The 24504-nt window shown below is 42.7% G+C and overlaps 2 protein-coding genes across 11 annotated transcripts in view; one reads left to right on the top strand and one right to left on the bottom strand.

Annotated features, from left to right (window-relative positions):
* Positions 1–16682, bottom strand: part of SSBP2 (single stranded DNA binding protein 2) — a 175154-nt gene extending 158472 nt beyond the window's left edge. For 3 of the 9 annotated variants that reach the window (XM_030470287.1, XM_030470292.1, XM_030470289.1), the window contains exon 1: positions 16515–16680. In XM_030470287.1, the coding sequence (XP_030326147.1) occupies positions 16515–16573 (59 nt within the window). In that variant the 5' untranslated portion in view covers positions 16574–16680. Of the gene's footprint in view, positions 1–16514 lie in introns of all 9 variants that reach the window. The other 6 variants (XM_030470284.1, XM_030470285.1, XM_030470283.1 and 3 more) reach the window with 3 other exon arrangements.
* Positions 1–24504, top strand: part of ATP6AP1L (ATPase H+ transporting accessory protein 1 like) — a 756678-nt gene that overhangs the window by 551606 nt on the left and 180568 nt on the right. The window lies entirely within an intron of this gene.

Here is a 24504-nt window from a genome sequence, read left to right as displayed (position 1 = left end):
ATATACATAGTACTCATGCCCTGAACAATAACCTGGGGCACTTGAAGGTCTTCAGAAAAAGGTAACTGAAATGACCAAATCAAGTGAATGATTGCTCCTGAAGCCTCTTGTAGAGGTCCCTCAAGTGGAATGCTCCCCTAGAAGGCTGCTAGCACTTATGGGAGGAACTAAAAGGCCAGGGATATTTTAAACTAGAATAACAGAACCACAGAATGGTTTGGGTTGGAAGGGACCCTAAAGCTCTTCTAGTTCCAACCCCCTGCCATGGGCAGGGACACCTTCCTTTTAGCCAACAAGATTTCCAGACCCAAGCCGTATTCTTTATTTCTTATTTATTTTTCAAACTTCAGGTGACGTAGCCAGATGAGCGAACCCATAACTAGACGAGCCAGCTTTGGGTTTTGCAAGTAGACACATGCACATGGCTCAGTTGCTTCTTTTTTGTGAGCAGGCAGGGTATTGAAGAGCAAGTACGATCCACCTATACTTAACAGCCTTCCACACTCAGAATAAAGAATGGCCTTCAACTACAGAAGAACATGTCAACCATAGAAGAAACAGAGCAACCATGATGTTTTAGGACAACTAAGCCAGCAAATAATCTACAACGGTATCACACTGCTTCATTTTGGATGGAAAATTCTTAAAAATTCAGTGGAGGAACTGCATCAAGAGAAATGATCTTGTTGAAGCACATCACACAGCCTTACCATTTTGTAATCACACATCACACTCTGTCATACCACACTGGAGACACTCCAAAGGGTTTTGATTTTTTAGAACCACCTCAAGTACTTCCTTCCACAGAGCACCCAACAGAAGGGTAAGATGCTTCTGACTTGGAGAAACAGAAATTCAGAAAAGAAAGAGAATGCCAGTACAAGTGTGACCGCCAGCACACACTGTAGTTGAACATCACTTAGATCAATGCCCAGGAGACTGCTGAAATTTACTTTAATTTTACAAACCGTGTGACATTAAAAAGATAAAAGGTAACTCTGCCATAGGAAATACTCATATGCCAGCCACTTCAGGCAGTGGCATTCTTGAACTCTATACAAATACAGAATATTAAGAGGCAGAGCATCCGTGGGCTGGAAAATGACAGCTTACTGAAATTGAAACTTGAAACTAAATTTGAATGTAAAGGAAAAAAAATGTGACTACTATGTGAGGACAGAACATCTTCATGGAAGGAATGTCACAGATTAACTCATGGGCTACATCATGTCAGTGAATGTTACGATCTTTTCTACCAATTTACAGAATTAATTTCTCACTTTTACATGTCGGATGAAGAAAGGAAAAAACCACAAAGAGATGCTAGGAAGCTTCTTATGCTCAACAGTGGATTGAAGGAGCACCTATGCTCCTATGCTTCCTATGCTCAACAGGGCGTTGAACTGGGTGCAACGAGCACCACAGAGTACCCAGGCACATCATGTATTAGTGTAGAATATATGTATACTCCTTGCAGCCATAAGACTTTGGAGCTAAGAGTGTTCAAACACAACCTCAAATACTTAGAGATGGTTTATGTATTGTTTCAAAAAGTGGAACATCTGGAGCATCTGGCCTGTCCTCTTCAAATATTTACGTTTAGCTAAAATATCTGCTGCTATCTTAAGAGCTCAGGTCCCATCCCATGCTCATTACTTGGTGCCCTGCATTCAGTGCATTAACCTTGTCTTTCCCAAAGCACAAGATTCGCTACCCGTTTGATGTACTCTACATCATATAACACGTCTTTCACAAAAAACCAAACCAAACCAAAAGCAAAAAACAAACAAAAAAACCACCATAGTAAAAGTTAATTATCAGCACACAAAGACATTGTTTTTGCGACACACATACAAAGGAATCAGCTAGGAGAGGGCCATCAGGTGAGCAAACAGAATAGCACCACATACTTCACCCTGTTTTTCACATTGCTACCAGAATTTCCCCAAGCCAGGGAATCAGACTGTGAGGTTCTCTCACCAACAGAAGGTGCTGCCCAGGACTCCAACCACAGTACGCTGAGAGGCCAAATCTGTAAGTACAATCATTCACTAGACCAAGTCAATATAGCTGGGGGGTGGGGGGGGGGGGGGCGGGTGGGAGGAAATGGGGCAAACAAAAAAGGATAAACCCTTGAGGCACAAAAGCTTCTTTCGGTCATGTGGGCTGCCAAACGGGAAGAAAAAAATCTCCTATCTTTTTTCTATAAGCCTGTGTCAATTGCCAGGGGGCTACCCAAGAAGACACACTGATGGAAGCTTTATGGAAGAATTAGAAGGTTGTTTTATCAGAGAAGCATTAGGGCAGTTGTAAATTCCTAGGCAGGAAAAAAATATTACATCTATAGACAGCTTTTGTTGTTTTCAGATGCCTTCATTCACACTACTCTAAACAAGTATTTTGCATTAAAAAGTTTGGTTGTTGGGTACTCCTGTCATTGCTTCCGAAGAGAAGTAAATGACAGATGGTTGAATATAAAGTCAGCCTTGGTCAGCTAAATGCAGTTATTACACAATGGACCATAGGCAAGCCATAGGTAGGACACAGTAAATTTCATGGTTCCATACCAAGAGACATGACAATAGTATAACGGTGACACTGAATAAGCTTGGAAGTGGATCAAGAGTGCAGTTAGTCTATTAACTCCGAAAGTGCCTCCTCTAATTTTAGTCCGTATTTGAATCAAAATGGTTTGTTCTTTGTTTTTTTTGTTTGTTTGGGGTTTTTTTTAATGAATCTGCTTTCATGATTCAATACAAGCAGCTGACACCCCGTTGCCTGTTCTAAGGACAAACATAACAACCCTGCCATCTGAGCTTAAATACATACATAGCCCTATGCATACATACAGACACAAAACACATGCAATGCAATATGGAAAATTCTTCAGTTGGAAGAATGCAATGGTCATCTTTCTTGAGTTATGTTAATTCTTTAAATATGCGATTGAACTGGAAAACCAGAAATTCAAAGAAAGTTGTGGGCATGCTACAAAGTAACTGTCATAGAAGTGGCTTTAAAGTCAGCTGAAATTGTAACTGAATGACAAAGGTGAAAAGAATATAGAAACATTTCCACTTTGATGCTGTAGAGTACACAGCAACTACTTTACTAAATTACACCATTAGTCTCTTTAATCTAGTTTCTTGTTTCCCTTTACAGCCCCACTGGAGCACTTCAAAACAAGGTGTTAGAAAGCCTGAGGCATATATGACACTGACGATTTTACTCCATTAGTTTTCCACTTGTAACCAGAATTAGTGGGAATTTCCAGTGTTTGTGCTGAACAGAAGAGCATGCTCACGTAAGTACACAACCCTTTATAGATGCAAAGCTCTTCCCTCTATAATACACTGTACCAGAGAGCCCCTCAAATTATGTTTTAACCATTGAATGTATACACTTTGCAAAGAAAAGTTAAACAGAAACTAATACCAAAACACTTTCATAAGTTTTACTTGTGAAAAGTTTTCCCTTGGGCTGCACTTTCATCACCCCCAGTTTTGCTTTAGCAGGAAGCCACTTTTCACTATCTTCTCTTTTGCTCAATTCAGTAGCATTGTCCTACACAAAAAATAGTTATGGTTTTATGACAAGAAAACCTTCTACTGTCTATTACGCTTTTTTTCCTTCAGATGTGTAAACCCACATGGAATTAGAGACCGACACCAGGCAACTCCAAACTTTTTTTTTCCTCCAATTGTGAATAATTAATTACAGTCTTACAGGACTACTTTGGGAATATTGGGAAAGACTTATAAGTAACTTCTTCAATTACTAGAATTAATACAAATACACCTGCATAAGGTATTCCAGCCTGATTTTGGTTTTAATCATATATGTAATATGTTCTGCAAAATCATTCAAAGTAATTTTTTCATTCACTCTATAGGTTCCCCAACTACAGTTAGACAAGTTATTTAAGTCTTGCATCTTCAAAGCATAAGATACAGCTTTCTTTGTGTTTTGTTGCATTATAGTCTCTCATTCTATTTCTAAAAAAGATTTTAAAATATACCAAGGTTTGCAGTTACACATCTACAGATATTCGTCTCATAAGAGTAAACATTTTTCTTTTATAAAGAATTAGATGTACAGATAGTAAAATTAGAAGTGGCACTGGATTTGAGAAACTGCGGAAGTCAGAAACACCAACGTGTTTGTACCTTTTTGCTTGTCAAGCATATTCCCATTACTAGAGGCATATTTCCATATTTCTCACACTGCTCTTCATCTTCTGATCAGAAGCTCTCCTTTATCTTTTATAGCTTTGGGGGTTTTTTTAATGTACTGTGCTTTGTGCAAGCTCTAAGTGTTTTTTTGTTGATCTAGGTGATGATTTGTTGATCATGTACTTTTCTTGTTCCAATGTAGAATAATCAATACAACGTGCATATAAATACAAAGGAAAACCAAACTTGCTTCCTCAGGCCAAGATATATGTCTGTAAGCTTTTAAAACATCCACTCCGTGTGTAATACTCTATAAATTTTTTATTAATGCTGGCATCATCATAGAAGTCTTTTTGACTTACACCACCTCAATTCAAAGGCTGACCTCAAGGAGTAACCAGAGCCCTCCAAGACTGGTCCCCATTCTTTTAGGGTTAGTTGGGAAGGGAAGAAAGTAAATAAAACATTTAGAATGGAGAAAGCAAAGGGGATTTGGTTTATCAAATCTTGTTATGCAATTACAAATATCTGATAAAACGCCACAACTTCCACAGTAGGAGCATCAGGTGGGATCCTTACTTCCACCCTCATAAATCATGGAATATTTATGACACAATCATACAGCCTGTCAGCCACATGATCCATTTTGTCCTGAGACTGTCAAGAACAACGTATTTATTACGGACTTGTAGTACCATTTCTATTAATTATTTTCTTCAGAAGGCACAGCCCTTTCCAGGGAAAGGCCAACATGATAAAACATGGGCAACCTCAGGTTGCCACAGATGTCGCTGTCACTTTAAGTTATAAAAAAGTTTCCAAAACTAACACTGCCACTTTTCTATAAGTATTAAGTTGATTACCACTGGAATCTACATATACTGATAAATCATTGTTACTGACAACTTGTTGCTTCTGTATTTTCAAAACACTGGCTTGTTTCTAGAAAAATTATAGGGATTTGGTTTTGGTTTAAGGTGAAATCTCCCTCAAAAGCCAGAGCCATTACAAATAAAATGGAAGTTAATATAAAACACAGGACACTGTTCAATCAGTACCTTCGTACATTTATTTCTTCATGACTGCAACTCCCGCTTTCAAAGACGGTCTTTTATTTAGAGATGGGAGATAGGAAAGAAACAAAACAGCCAAGCCTAAGTAGCAAACCATTACTTTCACTGGCAATTTAGGCTTGATCAATCCCCATCACAAGTTTGGGGATAAATTCAAGGGGTTTACTTCAACTATAACCATACAAACTTAGCAAAAAGTATTGGTTAAATCACATTCAGCTCCCAGTTAAATGCTTCTACATCAACAACTGACCTTCATACTGAAACACAAGCCCAGAGGCAGACTGTAAAGCCTAACAAGGATAGGATCAAGCAGCCTATGAATTCAATGCCAAGAGACACTGAGGACCTTGACAACCCACACCACCCACAAACATTGTCGACAAACTGTACCCAACATCAGAAGTGTTATTTCTGAAATCCAGGTTTTTAGAAATTGGTAATTTCCCAATTGATATTTGCGCAGGAAAGAAGGTGCTGAAAAAGTTTGTTCCCAATACACTTAGAAGAAGGAAACCCAGCCGGTCACTCTTCTTTCATGGGTGGGTCAGGCTTAAAACTAAAACCTGAAGACTCCAATACACTTGCCCAAAGAAGGACTGCAACCATTTTGAAAAGCCTAGAGAAAAGAAGTGGTTAAAATAAGTTATATTAATTTACATTTTGGCTCTTTTATGACAAATTAAGCTGGTTTTCCTGGGGGCGGGGGGGGGTGAAATCCAAGATGTGGATGTCAAAACTGCATGGAAGCTGGGGTCTGGAGGAGCCAAAGGCTCATACACAAGAGGCTCCAGTCATTCTGGGTACAGGGAATGAAGGTGCAGAGAGAAAAGGAAGAGGAAGGCCTTCAAGGGGCCCTCCTAAGGAGTGCCCATCCTAAGGAGGGACTTTGGAGAGCATGCAGTGAAAAGTTTGTCAAGTTGGCATAGTAGATCTTCAACCACTTTCTGAGAAAAACAAAACAAAAAGGAGCTGAACTTACTTAGCTCTTCCGGTTAAACCCTCATTCACACCACACTATAAGATGAAGCTCTCCTGCTGCACAGAAAAGCAAACAAGATACAGGCAAGCAGAAATGAGCTGTCCAACTTCTCTATCCAACTGCCCAAGCACTCACATGGTGAGCAGGAGTAAACATTTTGGCCTGTTGTCCTGGGTTCAGCTGTAACAGTTATTTTTCTCCTTCTTAGTAGCTGGTGCAGTGCTGTGCTTTCAACGTTAGCCTGAGAACAATGCTGATAACACACCGATGTTTTCAGTTGTTGCAAAGTAATGCTTATCCCGATCAAGGACTTTTTTGGTCTCATGCTCTGCCAGTGAGGAGGGGCACAGGAAGCCAGGAGGAAGCAGAGACAGGACACCTGTCCAAAGGGGTATTCCATACCACAGCACGTCATGCCCAGTATAGAAACTGGGAGATCACTACTTGGGTCAGGCTGGGTATCAGTCAGTGGATGGTGAGCAATTGTATTGTGCATCACTTGTGTTTACTGCTTCCTTTTCCTTTTCCCCTTTTAGTTTTATATCCTCTCCCCTTGTTATTTCACTAATCATTATTATCATTGGTGATAGCAGTAGTGGTTTTGTATTGTACCTTAGTTACTGGACTGCTCTTATCTCAACCTGTGGGAGTTACATTCTTTCAATTCTCTCCCCCATCCCGCCAGGAGTGGGGGGAGAGGGAAGAAGAGGGGCAGTGAGCGAGTGGCTGCGTGGTTCTGAATTACCAGCTGGGCTTAAACCATGACACCTGTTTATACATACTACATTAGTCTGGTGTTGGAGAAAACCAAAGTAAACCGAAACAAAACAAGAAGAAACAAAACAAAAAGAAACCTAAAAATCTTAGCATGCCATAGTGAGTATACAATAAAAACAAAAAAAAAACCTAAAAAGGGTAATTTAATCCAGACATCATCTTGACTTTTAAAAAATATACAGAAAACAATTCCAAAACCAAATTATAAACACCTTCAGAATACAAAGAGAAAAAAGAGCCAACATTACCTGTCAAGAAAAAGAATGTTTCAGCTCAGTTTGGTTTACTTGAAAGCGAGACTGAAAAGTGGGTAAGGAGGAACTTACTTACTTTCTAACAGTAGTACTAAATTTAAGATACAAGAGTTTTTATTCTTAGCCTATTACCTGACATCTATGTATGCAAAAAGCCTTTATGAAATGAAAAAATGGTGTGCAATCACATGAAAAAAATAATGGAAGTGTCTTGATCAGTATGTTTCTACAAATGATAGAATATTTCAAGAAAACTCTTGCTATCCTAAGCCAATTCCATTAAAAGACTTTCATTAATAAGTTGTATGTAGAAATACAAAAGTGTACAAGATAAATTGGGAAAGATTATATGCCCTTTTGGGGACATGAACAGAATAAGGAAAATTAATAAGAGAAAATTCAATAAGACAAATGTAGAGTACTACGCTCAGGAGTAAGAAATCAAATACACAAATATGAAATGGGGAATAATTGGCTAGGCAGAAGTATTGTAAAGAGAACCTGGAGGGCATGTGCACTGCAAAACTGATTATTTAAAAGACATTAAAAAAAAAAAAAAAGAAAAAAAAAAGAAAAAACCAAACACCAACAGCCACAAAAAATATGCAAGTGTCCCAGGGAGTATCAACAGCAATGTTTTATATAAAAAACCCAAGTAGGATACATTATCTCAAAATAGGTAATTATTTCACTTCTCCAGGTTGAACAAGTCCAGCTTTCTCAGCCTGTTTCTGTGAAAGCAAATAGCTGAAGCAACCTTTAGAAATGTAGGTTTTTTGAGACTGATGTCTTTTTTTTTCACCCATATTCTTGACATTGGAAAATGAGCTCAAAAGCTATCCAGGGTAGTTGGTTGCATACTTGCACACAGCACAACCTCGCAAGCCTGCTTCCCTTAGGGAAGGAGACTACAAATACACAATTGTATGATTCAGGGTGGTGTAACTGGGTAGAGCCACTTCATGATGACCGCTCCATGAACCCTCAGGGTGCAGAAAAGGGCACAGCCCACTGTGGTACTCTGCCAGCGCAACTGCCCCGAACAGTTGCTTTTTAGACTCTTCTGCAAAAGCTTCTTTGGACACCGGCAAGCACACCAGTTAGATGATGGTTTTTCTCCATGAATATGCAGTAGCCACACTTCAAGGCTTCTCAGCCATGTTGGTTGGAACTAGGGCCACACTTGGTTTCCGTGTTGCTGGTACACACAGGACACAGAGGAGTGCTGATCCCGGTTGAATCAAAGCTTAATTTTCTTTTTCTGGTGTCTGCTCAACTGAGCCACAGACCCCACAGTCCACATGGTTTGGGTAGCAGTCAAGTAATACACAGCTGTTGTATCAGCTACTAAGAGAACATCTTTCTCAGAGAGCAAAAGGGTAGACCTTATAACAGTCTTCCTATACCTCAAGGGGACTGACGGGAAAGCTGGAGAGGGGCTTTGGACAAGAACCTGTAGGAAGACAGGACAAGGAGGAATCACTTTAACCTGATGGAGGGGAGATTGAGATGAGCTCTCAGGCAGAAGTTCTTCCCTGTGAGGGTGGTGAGGCCCTGGCACAAGGTGCCCAGAGAAGCTGTGGCTGCCCCATCCCTGGCAGTGCTCAAGGCCAGGTTGGACGGGGCTTGGAGCAACCTGCTCTAGTGGAAGGTGTCCCTGCCTGTGGCAGGGGGTTGGAACTGGATGAGCTTTAAGGTCCCTTCCAACCCAAACCTGTCTGTGATCCTGTGATTCTATGAAACACCAAAGCATGACCTCAAGAAGATAGATGTCACATACTCTGTGCAAGGGATGAATCATTTTCTGCTCCTCATCTTCCGGTTTCCCGATGTGATAAAATGGCATCTCAGCCTTAGAATCAGTGGCAAAAGAGAGAGCGGAAGTTGAATGGACACACCAGTGGTTTATGCAATGTTCAAAAAAAAAAAAAAAAATCAGGGCTACACAACTCAGATTGGGCACCCAGTAATCAGCAAATATTTTTGCCTTTCACCTCTCTGGCACCTTACTGCCATTTCTAGAACTGGCAGGCAGGCAGGAGTGGCTGATGCATATTTTTAAAGGTTTGTAAAACCAAACAACATATTCTTCCTCCAGGAACAGCTGCATTATGAAACAGGGAGTCAGGCACATACCGCATGACAGCAAGATAGCAAATTATCAAATAGCTGCTCATTATGAAAACAATGCTCTAGTCTGCACAATAAAAAAACCAAGTTTTTCCAGAGGAAACAAAAGAGGAAAAAAAAAAAAAAAGAAATCAGTGAACATGCAAATGAGGACAAAGTAAGAACAACACTTACTATACATCCATATTTTCCAAGTTAAGAGCACATTATTGAGAATTCAAGTACAGCACCCAGACATTGCACTCAGACATATACCGATACACTATTCCAGATGCTTTTGAATGGCAGATCCTACCCTTCCCTCCCAAAGCTTTGACATCTCTGAGTTACAGTTTTTAGGACTACCATAGACCTCTCTGCCATTTCAGCCTAGTCAGTATTTGATAGGTGTTTGCAGGTTTTATCTTGAAGATATTTTGCATCTTGGTCTCATAAGTACTTACTGGCAGCCAAGGAATGGTCATTTTCTAGTACCTGGAGGGACAGTATGTTCCTCCCAACATAACAAAAACCTTCCACTTCCTGACCCGTCCCCTTGAAGGCACCTCTGTCTTGGCTCTGCTCTCTGCTTTGCACCAGGTCTGTCTTCCTTGTCAAGATGCACCAGATCCCACCCAGACCTCTGATGTCAATGCCAGTCCCCTTAGCAATTCTTTGTCTCCTCTCTCCAGGCCAGCCACTTCAACCCCAGTTCCTCCATCCTCCCTCAAGAGCCAACCCCAGTTATCTCTAGTTCTGGCATCTCAGGGCTGCAGGCTCCAACTCCTCAAATTCACACATTCCTTCCCATCACCGACCAGCCCCGCTTTCCCCCCCCAAGCTGCCCTTTGACTCCAGTATCTGCTGCACTCCCAGCATAGGTGAAATATTCAGCAATTACAGCTAGTACGCCCTAAGCATATGCAAATTGATCTTTTTGAAAAGGCTTGTATCCTGGCTAAATTCAGATGCTTTGTCGTGCAAACGGAAAAAGACATATCCCTGGAATAAAATCCCTCATCCTTTTCAACCAGATTTCAAGTGTTTTGAAAGGGAGGGGCACTACTGGTCTTCCACGATAGAAGTTGTGAGAACTTTTAAAACACTGGAAAACACACTTTTTTTCTTTGCCCAATTTGCAAATCGAGTCAAAACATTTCAACTGAACTTTTACACACAAAGAAATTAAATAAATCAGCATAAGGCTTACACATACCATTATAAATTTTCCACTTAAGTTTGGCAAAGTTATGAAAATCTTGTTTGGCTACTTTACACTTGTGACATTATCATATGCCTGTAATTTAAGCAAAATGAATTATTAATGTATACTGGTTTCTATTAACTACTGTCTCCTCCAGCAAGATTTAATTATCTCTTAGTCAAGCCTGAACCATGCTCACTGTAGTCAAGAGTGCATCTCCTGTACCCAGTGGGTCTGAGCAGGCTCCAGAAGTTCTTACTCTTTAGCGCCAGAAATGTGCTCGGCACTACAGAGCCCACGAAGGTTGGAATCTGACGCCTTGTAATGTTCATCGTTAAGAAAAAGCACAGGGGGGAAAGAAACAAACCTTATGCAAGCAGAAAGATTGTATAGAGGAAGCAATGCAGAAACTGATCATCTTTTTTTCCCTAGGTTCTTGTCAGTCCAATGAGGTACCTAGATGTGCTTAGCTGTATGGCAACACCAGTTTTGTATGAGTGCACCCTCAGCAAGTTTGCTGACAAGACCAAGCTGTGTGGTGCGGTTGACACACTGGAGGGAAGGGATGGGATTCAGAGGGACCTGGACAGGCTGGAGATGACAGGACCTTGTGAACCTCATGGAGTTGAACAAGGCCAAGTGCAAGGTGCTGCACATGGCTCAGGGCAATCCCAAGCACAAACACAGGCTAGGGGAGACTGGATGGAGCAGCCCTGGGGAGAAGGACTTGGTGGTTTTGAATGACGAGAAGCTCCCCATGGCCCACAGTGTGCGCTTGAGCCCAGAACCCCACCATGTGCTGGGCTGCACCCCCAGAGCGTGAGCTGCAGGTCAAGGGAGGAGATTCTCCCCCTCTGCTGCACTCTGGGGAGACCCCCCCTGCAGTCCTGATTCAGCTCTGGGGCAACAACACAAGAGGGACGTGGAGCTGTTGGAGCCAGTCCAGAGGAGGCCACGGAGATGCCGCGAGGGCTGGAGCAGCTCTGCTCTGGAGGCAGGCTGAGAGAGCTGGGCTTCATATCCTTTATATTTTTCTAAAATGAAAAAGGTGTCATGTTGATACTCACGGAGTAGTTCACCTGCAACTTTTAAACATTTGACCTGATGGGTGAAATCCGTGTACAAATGTCACACCTAAATTTTCTAAAACAGGCCAGATTAAACTCTCAATTTTGTTTTCAGAAGGGAGACAGGGGAAGAGGTCAATATATCCTTCACCACCTGAAACTTGAAAAACTAGCTCACCATTTCCCAGGGACGAGCAGTAAATTTATCATTGAAGACAACTAATTTTAATCTGTGTCTTATTTTTATGTAGCTTAAAAACATGACAGCAGAAATAGGTAGCCTAATTCATGTGATACCATCTTTCGAAATTTGAAGAGGAAAAAGAACAAGCAACCAAAAAAAAACCCAAATCACATACAAAACCCCACAACACCAAAAAACAAGAAAAAAAGGAAAAAAACCCCACTATCTCCAGAAATCCACAAATCCTTAAAAGCCCTCAGAAATCTCAGTTTTCCTACACAGCAGCAGAATCAAATGAGGAAAGCATTGGTGGTTTTTTCTCTATTTACAGAGAAGCATACTGGCATCAACAAGAAAATGACAATTTTCTTTGAAAAATTCTTTTGTTGAGTTTTGTCAATTTACTCCACTTTCCCACTTGGGAAGAGTGATTGATCAAGACAGGCACTCATGCCACTCATGTAAAGGAGCCCTGCATCTGAACAGCCAACCACACAAACCAGACTAGAGAAGAAACAACAAAGGAGACATCTTTCTTCTTCAAAGCAGCAGCAACGTGGAGAAGAAAAATGCCCAACCAACTGGCCAAGATCAAGCTTTAGGAGACATTTACAACCAGAGCCATGCAAAAAAAACAGAACAAGAATAACACAGCAGCAGCTACCAAGTGTTGTCACTTTCTCCACGTCCTTTCCCACACCGACCTGAAAAACAATCAATAACCGACTCTAATGCTTGCTTCTATGTTGTTATGCATCCTCTTATATTAACGTAAAACACAAGCTCTAGTCACTCAGTTAGTTTTTGAACAAAACCCACATGTCTGGGTCTGAGCCCCAACAAGGTAAGGGTATCTTGGGAAAAAGACTACTTTAGAAGACTACTGAAAGATCAAGACAACTGAGCACAAAACATGTCATCCCTTCAGAATTTAGTTTTCCTTGGATGTTCTTTTCAACTACTTTTATACACATACTTTCTAACCTAAAACATTATTTATATTTCTAGATAGAGTTCCATTTGCAAATAGAATCACAATTGTTTAGGTTGGAAAAGAATTCTAGGATCACCAAGTCCAACCGTTAACCTACTCTCGATGCCTATGCAAGTCCTGTTTGTAAAACTACATAAAATTTGCACAGTCTGTCCCTACTTCTCCCAGATTAAAAGTTTAGTTTCACCATTCAGTGAAATGTCAACAGGCCCAAGCTCCTCATCTGAATTAATCCAATTTTACGGAGTAACGGAAAAATAAAAACATTAAAAAAAAAAACAAACCAAATCCCCCCCCCCCCAAAAAACCAACAACAACAAACAAAAAACCACATTTGCTGTGAAGAGATTAAAAAGAGGATGCTTAGAAAAATTTTAGTCTTTTTCCTTCTACAATGTAGATAAGCCTTATTTGAACCTGGCACAGCACAAGCTGCTGCTTAATACAACTTTCCTTTTCCTATCCTTTATGTGACAGTGATGGCCTGAACCCAAAATTAAGTCACATCTGTTCCAGAACAGGACGAAGGGGCACAACACTAGAGATTTTTCTCCCTCTTCTTCACACCTCACAGGTACTGTGTGCCTTCATTTTCAGCGTTTCACTTACCTGTGCTGTACTGTACTTCTCTGGCATAAAATTAGGTATTGTTTTTTTTCCCTGAATTCATCTATCTACACTTCACACGAGTTGTCAAGCTACATAATACAGATAATTTACCCCAAAGGTCAGGCAGGCGGGACAAAGCGAAAGACCATAAAACGAATGCCATCCTTGGCATTCGAACTGAAAATTTGCCAAGGGCTACTGTAAATGACTTGCAAAACTTGTTAATTTTAATAGAAATTACATAACCTCAAAGGACATTAATATTAAAGGCAGCATATAGCAAGATACCACGCTGCAAACATATCTGGCACAGGATCAGTCTGTAAAATATATCACATCCTTGATTACAAACAACATCTGAACAACACACATCTTTTCCACACTTGATAAATACTCTTTTCACACCCTAGTCTTGTCACTGGCACGCATCCCCACGGGAAAGAAACATGTTCCATATAATTAGGCTGTCCAAACCCGAGGTAGTGGATTTTTATTTTATTTCATTAATTATTTGGGGGGGGGGGGTGTGTTATTTTATTTTATTTCCTTAATTATTACAAATGTATTTCGGAGATCAGTTGCTGGCGACAAATTTTAGATATTTAAAACCTTGAGTAGTCACGACAGAGTTAAGTTACATTTTCTATTCTAAAATTTCCAAATTAAGCACAATTATAACTCCACTCTCCTTGATTAAGTACTTAAGGTATCAGTCAAACATATATATTTTCTCCACGTTTTTCAAATTAATAGCACCTCATGCAGAAGTTAGAGCTGTATTTTTGTGGGCATATTTAATATTTAACGGCAACTTCTCTGAGCAGAACAAGAACTTGTGCATCACCTTGGAAGAAGCATTGCACAGCTGTAAAACAATGTCACAGGAAAGAGAAAGGAAAATGTAATCACAGCTTTTTGGATGTCAGAAGGAAAGCGTAGGAAAATGGCAATGATGTGATCCTACCTACTAAGAAGAAACTTTAAAAGACGTAATAAAAAAAAAAAAAATCTGGAACGTAGTTTATAATGGCATTCCACACCATAAACCAAGTCTTTAGGCTTTCCTATTTTTCATTAAAGTAAAGGACGTCTGGGGAGGGGGGAGATGAGAGAGGAAGAGGGTGTTTCTAAATTCCCGGCTATGTTTATCCATCAGTAGATGCTACAAGATCTGCCAAGTCCATGATTTAAGAACAAACCAGTGTTTTGCACAGAATAACCTATACTCAAGGAACTCACATTTCCAGCTGTTAGTTATAATGAGTGGGAGACAAAGTGTATTTAAATCGAACAGCACCATCTAGCAGGCCCCCCGTAACTTTACTTAGGAGGGCAGCTGCTGCTTGGCAGTAGGTCAGTTTGGCAGGCTTGCCCTGAAAATTATTAAGCATTTTCATTCCGCATGAAGTATGACGTGCTTTATGGCACCAAGGGCCCAGAAGAAAAATCAGCTACAACGAAATAAGACCAAAGCCAGTTTAAAGTTTCAGCCCTAGGACCACAGCACAGCGTGCGTGGCTGGCGTTGGGAAGTTTTTGCCAGGCAAAATGAAAATAACATGGTCTTCATCTGATCCAACACACAATCGCCCTATGGATTCGCCTTATCTAGTCCCACAGTGCGATCCCATTCTGCCCTTCAGGATCTTACCAAGTGTACTGACAAACACATGCAACTATGCAGCAATTATGCAGCATAGGAAAATGGCTTCAATCCATAATTTCGCCAAACCAAATAAACAACGCTTCCACTAGCCACTTCAACAATGATTTCTAGAATTATTCGCCCACCGGGAGTAAGAAGTGCCACTAGTTGATTAGATTTCACTGCCCAAGTTGTGTCTCCCACTCCACCCCAGCCATAAACATTGCATGTCGGCGCTACCTCTGTCTACCTCCACCTTTCCACGGCAAAGTTAGGCGTGAAATTCCCAAACACAACAACACTTTCAAACCTCCTTCAGCATCCCCCCCTCCTGTAGCAACAGAGATGCATGGCCTGCTGCCGTTCCAGGAAGCATGTATGCCGGTCTTTAGAATTAAGAAGTGTCTAAAATACTGCGGGGGGGAGGGGGGAGAATAAATAAAAAAGGAAAGAAAAAGGAAAAACAAACAAACAAAAACTTCTAGGTGAAGGTTCAAGACAAACTGCCCGATGGGGGAACTCCTCCGGAGCACTGCGCCCGGTGGTGGTTACAGCCGCTCCGGAGCAATGCGGTGTGTGCACAGCCGAGCGCAGGCCGGCGCCCCCCGGCTCCGGACCCTCCGCAGCCTCACTCCGACCTTCCCCCGGCTGAACCCCGCTCGGTGCACGTCCTCCTTGCCTCACACGGGCTCTTCCTCCCCCCTCTTCCCCGGCTGCAGCAACGCCGAGAAGCCGCCGCTACAGCACAACTTGACGAGACCGCCGTCCGCTCCTAAAAAAACTCGCTTTCCTGCCCAATTCTTTCGCGCCCGCCTCATCCGCAGGGCACCCCCCGCACCCCGCCGAGCAGCTCCCACGGGGGAGAAAACCAGCGGAGCCCCCGCGCGGTTCGCACGGAGGATTTTATCCACCGAGAACACATTAAAACATTAAATAAAATAATAAAGTACTTTCGCAGGGTGCTTTGGTACCAGCCGGGGTCCGGCGGGGAGGGAGACGGTTGGGCGTGGAGCCCCGCCGCGCACCGGCACCCCAAAACCCGAACCCAACACCATATCGGGGGGTGCCCAGCACCTTTGTTCGGCGGGGCGGGCGCCGGAGCGCGGCGTGTCCCCGTGTGCGTGTGCGTGTGTGTGTGCCTGTGTGTGCCCCGCTTCTCCCGGGCACCCGCAGAACAATGCGCCGCGGGGCTGCGCGGAAAAGTTGCGGGGCGGCGGAGTTGGGAAGCGGCGGGACGACACCCTCCTCCCTCGCCAGTCCCCGTTCCCCCCGTCCCCGGCTCTTTGTCACATACGCTGCCCCGCGGAGGGGATCGTGCGGAGCGGGGACACGGGGGGACCGGCGGCGGAAGGACGGAGGGGGGGAGTCCGCCCGCTGCGTCCTCCCGCCCCGCACCACCCGGCGGCGGGAAAGTTATTTGCTGCGTCCCTCGGGGCGGTACTCACTTCTCCCGGGCCTGGCTGTCGGACGGGACGCTGCTGTTGCTCTTGCCTTTGCCGTACATGCCTGCGGAGAGCTCCGACTGTCACGCACCTGTCAACCCATCACAGCCTCCCCGGGAACAGCCCCGTCACCATGGAGACGCCGCCACACACACCCCCCATTGGCCAGCCGGTCGGCCGGACACGCCCCCCGCGCGGTGATTGACAGTCGGGGACCTGGACGGGCTGCTAGCTCCTCACCACCCCCACCCCCCCACCCTCGGCTCCTCCCCCCACCCCCCCCCCCGCTCGCGCTCTCCCGTCCCCGCGCAAGGGGGAATTAGAAACGGTTCTAGAAGGGTTTTAAACAACTGGCTGTTCCCGGCAAGCGGCACCCCGCCCGCCGCCGCTGCCGGCGGAGGGAGAGCGCGCCGGCGAGCGCCAAACTGCGGACCGGATTCGCTCGGCACCCGCGGCCCGCCCTCACCTCTCCGCAGCGCCCGCCCCGCAGCCCCCTCAGCGCCCGCAGCTCCCCCCGCTCCTGCGGACCCCTCCTCAGCTGCCGCCGCCCCTCTGCCTCTCGCGGGGACCCGGCGCGCTCCGTTCCCTCAGCGCCCGGGGCCGAGCCCGCCCTTCCTGGCGGGGCAGGGGAAAACGAGGGCCGGCAGAGCCCCCCGGGGCAGGGGGCTGCGCCCCGCGGGGACGTATGCCACAGCCCGGTGGAGGCTGGGCCTCGCGTGTGCCGCGGCCCTGGGAGGCTGGGGAGGGGGAAGAGTTTCTTCAGCCACAACTGCGGGTCTTAGACACGATTTAGAGAAAAGAGAATTCATCTAAAGAAAGTCCGAGGAAATGCTTTGATTTTTGCTATTATTATTATTTTTTTAAGGGTACACGGCGAATAATCCCATGCTCCCGAGAGATGATAGGAAGAGAGCAGCCACCAGTACGTGCATAGCCACCTTTTTTATTAGAAGTTTCTTGTGTCTGCGTTTGTCTTCCCAAAGTATCATCCCAAATTCTGCAGATGTCGATACCTGCCTCTCTTTACAAACCCATGACTTAATCTTGTAAACCTACTCACGTGTGTAACCCGAGGGCACTTTTAGTGTTTAATGTCAAGATCTCGGAGCACTTTTTTAGGTCAAGCCAGGTTGTAAATACACCCCATCTCCCCATTGTGTCGGCAGGCAAAGGTCACGCGGAATTCGAAGGAGGGAAGTTGTACAATGCATAGACCACCAGCATCTGTTTATCATTGTTGGAGCTGCAGGGAGGAAAAAAGAAAACAACCAAAAAAACCACATATATTCTCTGGATTTTGAGCTGCTAGAGTGAAGGGAACGGTTGGTGAGGTTAAATCGGGGGGGGGGGGGGGGGATTAAGAGGGTATTAATGAGCAACTGGAAAAAATTAGGGATGGAGTAGCAAAGACAACAGCAAGGAGTGAGAGGCTGAAGGGTCCGAGGTACTTGTAGCTGGTTGTGTGGGATGTGTGCGGTAATTAATCAGGTGAAAGCATACCACAGCAAAAGGCATTTTGTGCCAAAGTTGGTTGGTTGTCCTGGGCTTTCGCCCCACTGTATTTTTATTGTATTAACAAGTGAGTGGGAGAGCATGGTTGGAGTAGTCTAGTGAAGTAAATTAAGCTTTTGGGTCACCCCGCGGTGACCGAGGCTCCTGCTTCCAAATTATGTCACGGAAACCAGAGGAAGAATGACGAGCAAGGTGGCCACAGCGGGTTGTGGCGGGAGAAGGACGTACGTGGGAAATGGCAGGAGAAAAGGATGGAATGGAATGGTAGGAGAAGCTAACAGGGGAAATGAAGGAGGTGAAAATGACTGTGGGTGGTAACAAAAAAGAAAAGGAAACAAAGTACAAGAACAATACATGGTGAATTTGGGTGATAAAAGGGCGGAAAAGACTAGGGAGGGAATCTGAGAAGGGCACGTTAATGAGGCATGAACCAAAAGGAGGCATTTTGCCCTCATTCCTAGGGCTTACATGTCTTGTGCCACGGAGTTCAGGTGGAGGCTAGCCGTGTGACTGATTGCATTCAGTGTGAATAGGGGTGGCAGAAAATGGTACAAAGAAAGAAAGGCAGAGAAAGAATCGGGGCAGAGAACAAAGAAGGACTTGGGTTGTGGGTAAAATATAGAAAGAAAGAAAAAGAAAAAAGAGTTGCTGAGGGAAGGAAAACAGTGAACCATGGATATCCTTGGGCAAACACACAAAGGTGGTTGACACTTTGGCACAGGATCATCGTAATCCAGAATACGGTTTTCATCTAACTATTTGCTTGGTAGAGCCGTTATCATCCCATCAGAGACGCTGACAACCCCCTGTTCAAGGCTTCCACCCATCAGCCATGGTATCAGCAGGGCTTTCACATGAAAATGGTAACAATGGCCAAATCGCTCCTGGGCAAGACAGTCTTCTTTGCATTTTCTGTTTCTCCCCGCACCCCCGTTCTGTTTGCCTCAATAGTTTGGTCGATTTGTTTTGTGGTTTGAAGGGTGGGGGTTATTTTGAGAAGATGGCCCGTCAGCGTTCTGTTGGCCTTTTATGGGGAAAAGTTCTGTTCTGGAGAAGGACATTGTTGAGGTGTTTCCTAAAAATGTGCTGATGAGATTGCTGTAATGTTCTCTGGATATGCATTCCATGGCAAGACTTTCACAGCTGAAAATCCTTTGTTCCCGTTTTTCATGTGATTTGTTTGCATTCTTGTGATTTATTTTGGTCTGAAGGACTGCAAGTGCCTTGCACGTTCATAGATTGAATGGTGATTTGGGGCAGAGCGGAATGAACTTTGGGAGGGCAAGGATGGGCGCTGGGACACGAGCAGGATGGCTCTGTTTCCAATAACAATGTTAAAACCCATTCTCTTTACAGGTCTGGTTCCTGAGCTACCATTAACATTCAGGTCATGACTTTGTAATTTTGCTTAGAGATCCTTTGGTGGAAAATGCTGGTACTTATTTATTATGCATATGAAAAATAGAGCACAAAAGGAATAAGGTGCTTGTAGGACCCTGCTGTAGATCTGCCAGGCTAATATTACAGCTGCCTTTGCAGGAATGGTATCTTGGTGTATTATCTATCAGCACCATGCAAACAAAACGTTATCACATGGGTAAAAAAGTTTGCTTTGTAAGCAGGTAAATCAGCATGAAAACATCCAAATACTGTTGCGAAGTTTTGTGTGTCCTTAGTTCTTTCTTCTAGTGTTCATACATGTATGAATATCTGCGTATCTTTGCCCTTGTGCCAATCATTTTGAGCACAAACACTGCTCGTAGCAGCAGCAGTTGTATATCACGAGGCCAACACTGTAATTAATGAGATTTGAGGCATAAATACTGAGACAAATGTAAGTTTCTAATATCAGAAATGAAGATCCAGTCTTTGTTCAAAAAGGGGATGAGAAGTGGCAGTAGTTTAAAGCTTCTCAGTCTGACACTGGAAAGGAATTCACAATGTATTTTTAGAGTGTTATAAAAATCTCTTACATAATGCTCATTAATTCTTAGGTTTTAGGGAAGAGCACTGGTCTTTGTGTGTAAGAGTGTTGACCAGCTAAGCCACTGAAAGGGGCTGGTTTGGGCTGGATTTTTTTTTTTCCTTCTTTTAACTTCTTGAATACAGAAAGCTGCAATTACTCAATTATTACGGGGTTTTGCTTTTGTTTGGGCGTGTATGAATATTTTTCTGGAAACTGTGTCTTATTTTTGGAAGTCTTTATCGTTTTAAAACATATGTTATGTTATATCACCCTGTCTGAGATATAGGATAGCTACGAACTGGGTGGGGTTTTCTTTTTTTCCCCTCCCTCTTACTGCAGCTAGTTACGTTATGGATTAACGTTTAGGAATGTCTGCAGTGAAACATTACTTGTGTGGCTGTGTAAGACTTACTTAAGCAATTTAACTTACATTACAGAATCATGATTTTCCTCATAGTAATGTATACAATTACTGTATAGTTCTGCCCATCCTGTTGATTTTCAAAATCATCAATTAATCTTAACTGCCAGGTCTCACACAGCTCTTAACAAAGGGCTATTCAGGAAATTAAGTCGGTTAAATGGTACTCCCTTATTTTAATTCTAGTTACCTATAGTTATCATTGGGTAGCTGGAAGGATTTTTTTTTTTTTTTTTTTTTTTTTTTTAACAAGATACCATGGGAAAGAGAAGCTTTTGTTTGGTCTTTTTCAACAGACACGTGACCAAGGCAGTTTTGAAGAATCCTTATTGCTTCTGTAGGATGTTAAATCTTTCTGTGGAGTTCCCAACTATGCACTTGGTTCTGCAGACTTTCACTCTTGTGCCCTACCGATAAGTAAGAATTGCCCAGGTGGGTGCAATGAGCCCTAAATCGTTATTGGAGAATTAGGATGGGAGGAATGCATGGGTGACAAGTGCAAAACAAAAGCTTCATTTGTACTTTCTTTTCCAGTTGGGATGAAATGAAAGCAATTATAGCTCAGTGGCAGGAAGGGAGGATCCTTATAGGTCCCTTCTGACTTGGGATATCTTATGAACTCTGTGGTTCTGAGGCTCAAAGAAAGGCTTACTAATAACCTGTTTGTCACCCAGGTCTCCTGCCAGCAAGGGCTCTCTCTTTCCGTCCGTGATGCCTTGTTTCTGCAGTTCTCCTGGAAGGAGTCTCCAACACCATAGAGAGCCAGTGCTGCTCTGCAGTGTTTGGTTGCCTGCATTTGGTAAAGGACACTTGTCCTATGAGATGCAGAGCAGCTCACTGAAGGGAGCTGGGTACACCTTGCAGCAGGGAGCTTCAGGATAGGGAAGAGCCGCTGCTGTTCTCTGAAACCAGCTGGAAGAATTTGCAATCTGCTACAGTTCCTGCAGTAACACAGTCTGTCCTTGCTTTCTCACTGTCATTCTCCCATGAAACCTAAGTTATGGCCCTGGTTCCCACTTGCACTTTCTTTTTTCCAGCGAGAACTACAATTTCCTTCTGTATGTGGAGAGGAAGCCAGGATGCTTTGCAGCCTCCTGTCACCCAGTTCGTCCACAAAGGGACCAGGGAGAAGCTGAATGTATTCAGCTTAGAAAGAAGACTTGGTAAGACTATATCTTTCCTTAGCTTATTGCTCTCGTTGGCAGTATGTTTGCTCACACATGTAAGTACTCTGGCTTCCAGTTTGTGTACACATGCAATTCAGAGTGTCAGAAATCATCTGTAAAGGGCACACAGTGATACACAGTCTGAATCTTAGTTCATACAATGGAAAAAACCCATGTTTATAAGAACTGGTTTTCTCTGTATTAACTCTAACTACTTCATTCTCTGGTGTCTTATGTGGTTTCAGATCTCCCCGATACTATTTCCACCAAAGAGGCTTTCACAACATCTCGCTTGCTAGCTCTCACACACAGACGCTCATGCACTGGCTGAAGGTTGAACTCATGTTGCCTTTCATGTAGAAAAGCTCAGATACAGTCTCCCTCTTCTCCCCAGCCACATATTTTCACTTACAGAACTGGAATTGCTACACTTTTTTTGTCAAATTTGCTTGATAATTTGGTAATGGGTTAAAATTATGACTGACATACACATAAACACTCACAGCATGTGGGATTGCCCTCATTTCTTTGGTTGGCATGGCTAAAACTGGTCATTTTAAGCTATCTGACTGAAACTATATGTTACCAGACAACCCAGCCTGTGGAAAAAAAATTTTAAAAAGCCTCAGTTATTAATCATTTGAAGGATAGCTGAAAGTCACCATTGCTGGTTCAGTGATGTGTCACATCAGGAATGTGATTCTTTTTCCTGTGTTTGCCAATAACTAGAAGAAAAACATCTCGAAAACTGGAGATACAGGTGGATGTGAGGCTAAATTAGACCCCGATCCTACACAAAACTGCACATGGGCAGTTGATCTGCCTTGGTGCTTTCAGCATTTAGGGCTATGCTAAAACCAAAACCAAGCAAAAAAAAAAAAAGAAAAAAACAAAAAAAAAAAAAAAAAAAAAAACAAAAAAAAAACAAAAACCCAAAACACCCCAAAAAAACCAACCCACAGAAATCACATTAGCAGAATCAAAATTGCTTTTATTTTCAAGGTCACCACACTCAGCAGTATGTTACAGAAAAAAGATGAACCCAGTATGGAGTTGCTGATAATTCCTGAGTTGGTTTGACGTATGCAGAATGCTGTTGACTTCAACAGGCTTATTTAACACATTTGTTTCTTTTGGGTTTAGGATTAGTAAAAAAAGTAATTTTGTGAGGCTATACTGATAAGGTTGCCTATGTGGGCTGTAGGCCTGGAGTTGCAAGCGTTCAGTTGCGCAGGTATTGCAGCAGAAAGACTTCAGCTTTAGCCAGCAGTTAACTATGGTTAGGGTAAATAACCTCTTCAGAACTACTCTCAGGATTTTTACATTTATTAAATGTAAAAATGTTCATGAAAAAAAAAAAAAAAAGAAAGATTCCCAAAGTAAGCAGTAGCACTCAAGGTAAAGATCTGGGAAAATAAATGGCCAAAGCTATCACAGTGTGACAGCTCTGGAAAACCTTTACACAGTTTTATAAAACAAACACATCTGATGTTCTATTCTCTGGGTAGGTCTTTACATTAGAAGTTCATACTTAACACAAAAGGTGAGTAAAAATGGTTCTCTTACTCCACATGTTTACTGAGCACATATTGGTGAATTAAGTATTATTCCAGTGGTGTACCCTATCAGTCAGGCTCTATCAACGCATTCAGACGTACTGCAGTTTTGTGGAACTTTTCTGCCTTCTTTGATGTGTATAACTGAGGGGAGGTGGAGATCATTTCAGCCTGTGCTGTGGGCTTAATATTCAAAGGAGCTCCTTTCTCTGAATCTCAAGAATCGTAGAAAATAAAAATTGTCTGGAGGCTTGTTCTTGTTTTCACCAAGTATGAAAGGTGCCAGTGGAGTCTGATAGCTGAGTGTTATTTCATTTGCTTTCAACACCAATATTTGAGCTTCTTCTAAGTTTTATGAACTATTTGAGGTTTTCATGTTCAATTAAGAATAGATATACTGAAAACTGTTAAAATTTCACCATTTTGGCCCTGGAACGCAAGGAGAGGCTGGTGATGATTAAAAACACATACCAAATCAAAGTTATATCAGATCTAACTGATCAACAGCAGGCCAATAGCAGTGTTAAAAGTAAGAAAGGAAACCATGCTTATTAATAATAATTCATTAATTTCTACTTATATATGTTGTGTTTCTCTTAAACGTCCAAGAGATCACAGATTCATAAAGGAAAAAAAACATTACAGGAATATAACTTACAGAACCATTCAAAAATTTCAGCAAAATAACAAGGAAAATTGATTTAAAGTGCTTGATAGTGTATGGAGCCAAGAAAAGTAAGATAATGCTGCTTATTTCTCACAGGCTTTCACTGAACCAAGGGTAGATGGAACTTTCTGGGTTTCAAGCAATACATACTGCCGCACTTAGTTTGTCAGTATCCTTTGGGTTTTCATCAGTAACTGGGAAATACTAAGAATACACCAAATTCAGTCCCTGTTACAACTGTTACAGGCATGATTACACCAGAGAGACCCAGTTACAATCTTTTAATTCTGGGTTCTTGATAGGTAAAGCAGGGGTATAGGCAGTGACACAGCACTGAGTGTGCACTAATTTGGGAGGGAAACCCTTTGACTCTTAAGTATCTTCTGTGGTAATAGTGCTGGGGGATTGTGAAAATAATTTGCTACTTAGGTTTGTCTTTGGTTCAATATCTCTTGGTTTCTATTCCGAATAGGTAAACAAGTAAAAGGCAAGCATTCTCTGTAATGTTAACACGTGAATATTGTTTTAGAGATTTGGTTTGGGTTTGTGCAGCAGATTGTTTTGCGAGACAGAGCCTTTCATAGAAACCAGACTATTTTACTTGTATTCTTTGGCATTTCCATTTATAAAAGCTACTCATGTTTACACACACACACGCACACATGATATTGTTCATGTATATTGTTCATTTGGTAAGAAAGAAAT

Source organism: Strigops habroptila, chromosome Z (assembly GCF_004027225.2).
Source record: "Strigops habroptila isolate Jane chromosome Z, bStrHab1.2.pri, whole genome shotgun sequence".
NCBI lineage: Eukaryota > Metazoa > Chordata > Aves > Psittaciformes > Psittacidae > Strigops > Strigops habroptila.
Note: the sequence above shows the minus strand (reverse complement) of the source record. Positions and strands in the feature narration are given on the sequence as shown.